Source organism: Oncorhynchus keta, unplaced genomic scaffold (assembly GCF_023373465.1).
Source record: "Oncorhynchus keta strain PuntledgeMale-10-30-2019 unplaced genomic scaffold, Oket_V2 Un_scaffold_9243_pilon_pilon, whole genome shotgun sequence".
NCBI lineage: Eukaryota > Metazoa > Chordata > Actinopteri > Salmoniformes > Salmonidae > Oncorhynchus > Oncorhynchus keta.
Genome location: NW_026291013.1, coordinates 35,001 through 37,500, shown reverse-complemented (window position 1 = coordinate 37,500; position 2,500 = coordinate 35,001). Strand labels below are relative to the sequence as shown.

Here is a 2,500-nt window from a genome sequence, read left to right as displayed (position 1 = left end):
CAGCTGTAGACAGACAGACAGACAGACAGACAGACAGACAGACAGACAGACAGACAGACAGACAGACAGACAGACAGACAGACAGACAGACAGACAGACAGACAGACAGACAGACAGACAGACAGAACCTTGAGGACTAGGAGTGGTCATGTGACAGAACCTTGAGGACTAGGAGTGGTCATGTGACAGAACTTTGAGGACTAGGAGTGGTCATGTGACAGAACTTTGAGGACTAGGAGTGGTCATGTGACAGAACCTTGAGGACTAGGAGTGGTCATGTGACAGAACCTTGAGGACTAGGAGTGGTCATGTGACAGAACTTAAAGTACCACAGATATCCTATATGACTATTTGACTGTATGACTGTGTAGTAAATGACAGAGTTGTGTAAGTCATTGTATGAAACGTAGGCACCTTGGTGATTGGAGCTTCGATGGTCATGGAGTGGATTCTGGCCATGGAGGAGTGTCTTCTCTGGGAACTGCCTGGAAACATGAGGACAAACTCAACCACCACTGAGCTTTATACCCAACTGATACGTTCAGCAGCCAATAACACAGGACTGTTTTACTAGTTTTACTAACGGGAACCTGCCTGCATTAAATGAGGTCTACAAAGTGACTAAAAGAGGAAAGTAGGAGAGACGAGGAGAGGAAGAGGAGGAGAGACATGGAGAGACGTGGAGAGGAAGATCAGGAGAGGAAGAGGAGGAGAGGAAGAGGAAGAGGAGGAGAGACATGGAGAGACGTGGAGAGGAAGATCAGGAGAGGAAGAGGAGGAGGGAGAGGAAGAGGAGGAGACATGGAGAGACATGGAGAGACGTGGAGAGGAAGATCAGGAGAGGAAGAGGAGGAGAGACATGGAGAGAGGGAGACATGGAGAGACGAGGAGAGGAAGACTAGGAGAGGAAGAAGAGGAGAGGAAGAGGAAGAGGAGGAGAGACATGGAGAGACGTGGAGAGGAAGATCAGGAGAGGAAGAGAGGAGAGGAAGAGGAAGACGAGGAGAGACATGGAGAGGAAGACGAGGAGAGGAAGACGAGGAGAGGAAGAGGAGGAGAGACATGGAGAGACGTGGAGAGGAAGACGAGGAGAGGAGAGACATGGAGAGATGTGGAGAGGAAGATCGAGGAGAGGAAGATGAGGAGAGGAAGACTAGGAGAGGAAGAGGAGAGAGACATGGAGAGACGTGGAGAGGAAGACGAGGAGAGGAAGACGAGGAGAGACGTGGAGAGGAAGACGAGGAGAGGAAGACGAGGAGAGGAAGACGAGGAGAGGAAGACGAGGAGAGGAAGACTACCCCGTAGACACCATGACACTGGCTTGTTCCTCACTAGTCAACATGTCATGATCAGTATCCATCTCCAAAGATGTGTCCAATAAACAAGTAGAATAATAATAGTGATCATGTTCATTTGTAACTCTGTTCTGTAGAATAGTTCCAAGTCTCCTTCTCTGTCCCAGTCCTCTCACCATCACTCCCTCCCTCCCTCCCTCTCTCTGTCCCAGTCCTCACCATCGCTCCCTCCCTCCCTCCCTCCCTCCCTCCCTCCCTCCCTCCCTCCCTCCCTGTCCCAGTCCTCTCAAAGATCACTCCCTCCCTCCCTCTCTGTCCCAGTCCTCTCACCATCAATCCCTCCCTCTCTGTCCCAGAATACCATCACTCCCCTCCCTCCCTGTCTCCCAGTCCTCTCACCACTCCCTGTCCCTCTCTGTCCCAGTCCTCTCACCATCACACCCTCCCTCCCTCTCTGTCCCAGTCCTCTCACCATCACTCCCTCCCTCCCTCTCTGTCCCAGTCCTCTCACCATCACTCCCTCCCTCCCTCTCTGTCCCAGTCCTCTCACCATCGCTCCCTCCCTCCCTCTCTGTCCCAGTCCTCTCACCATCACTCCCTCCCTCCCTCTCTGTCCCAGTCCTCTCACCATCACTCCCTCCCTCCCTCTCTGTCCCAGTCCTCTCACCATCACCTCCCTCTCCTGTCCCAGTCCTCTCACCATCTCCCTCCCTCCCTCTGTCCCAGTCCTCTCACCATCACTCCCTCCCTCCCTCTCTGTCCCAGTCCTCTCACCATCACTCCCTCCCTCCCTCTCTGTCCCAGTCCTCTCACCATCACTCCCTCCCTCTCTGTCCCAGTCCTCTCACCATCCTCCCCCTCCCTCTGTCCCAGTCCTCTCACCATCACTCCCTCCCTCCCTCTCTGTCCCAGTCCTCTCACCATCGCTCCTCTCCCTCTCTGTCCCAGTCCTCTCACCATCCTCCCTCCCTCCCTCTCTGTCCCAGTCCTCTCACCATCCTCCCTCCCTCCCTCTCTGTCCCAGTCCTCTCACCATCCTCCCTCCCTCCCTCTCTGTCCCAGTCCTCTCACCATCGCTCCCTCCCTCCCTCTCTGTCCCAGTCCTCTCACCATCGCTCCCTCCCTCCCTCTCTGTCCCAGTCCTCTCACCATCCTCCCTCCCTCCCTCTCTGTCCCAGTCCTCTCACCATCCTCCCTCCCTCCCT

General features: G+C 54.7%; 1 protein-coding gene across 1 annotated transcript in view; it reads right to left on the bottom strand.

Moving 5' to 3' along the window:
• pde8a (phosphodiesterase 8A) overlaps positions 1-2,500 on the bottom strand; it is a gene marked incomplete at its 5' end in the record, with an annotated part of 67,965 nt that overhangs the window by 31,268 nt on the left and 34,197 nt on the right. Inside the window, one exon of the mRNA XM_052517655.1 lies at positions 415-485. Coding sequence (XP_052373615.1) covers positions 415-485 — 71 coding nt within the window. The remainder of the gene's footprint in view (positions 1-414; positions 486-2,500) is intronic.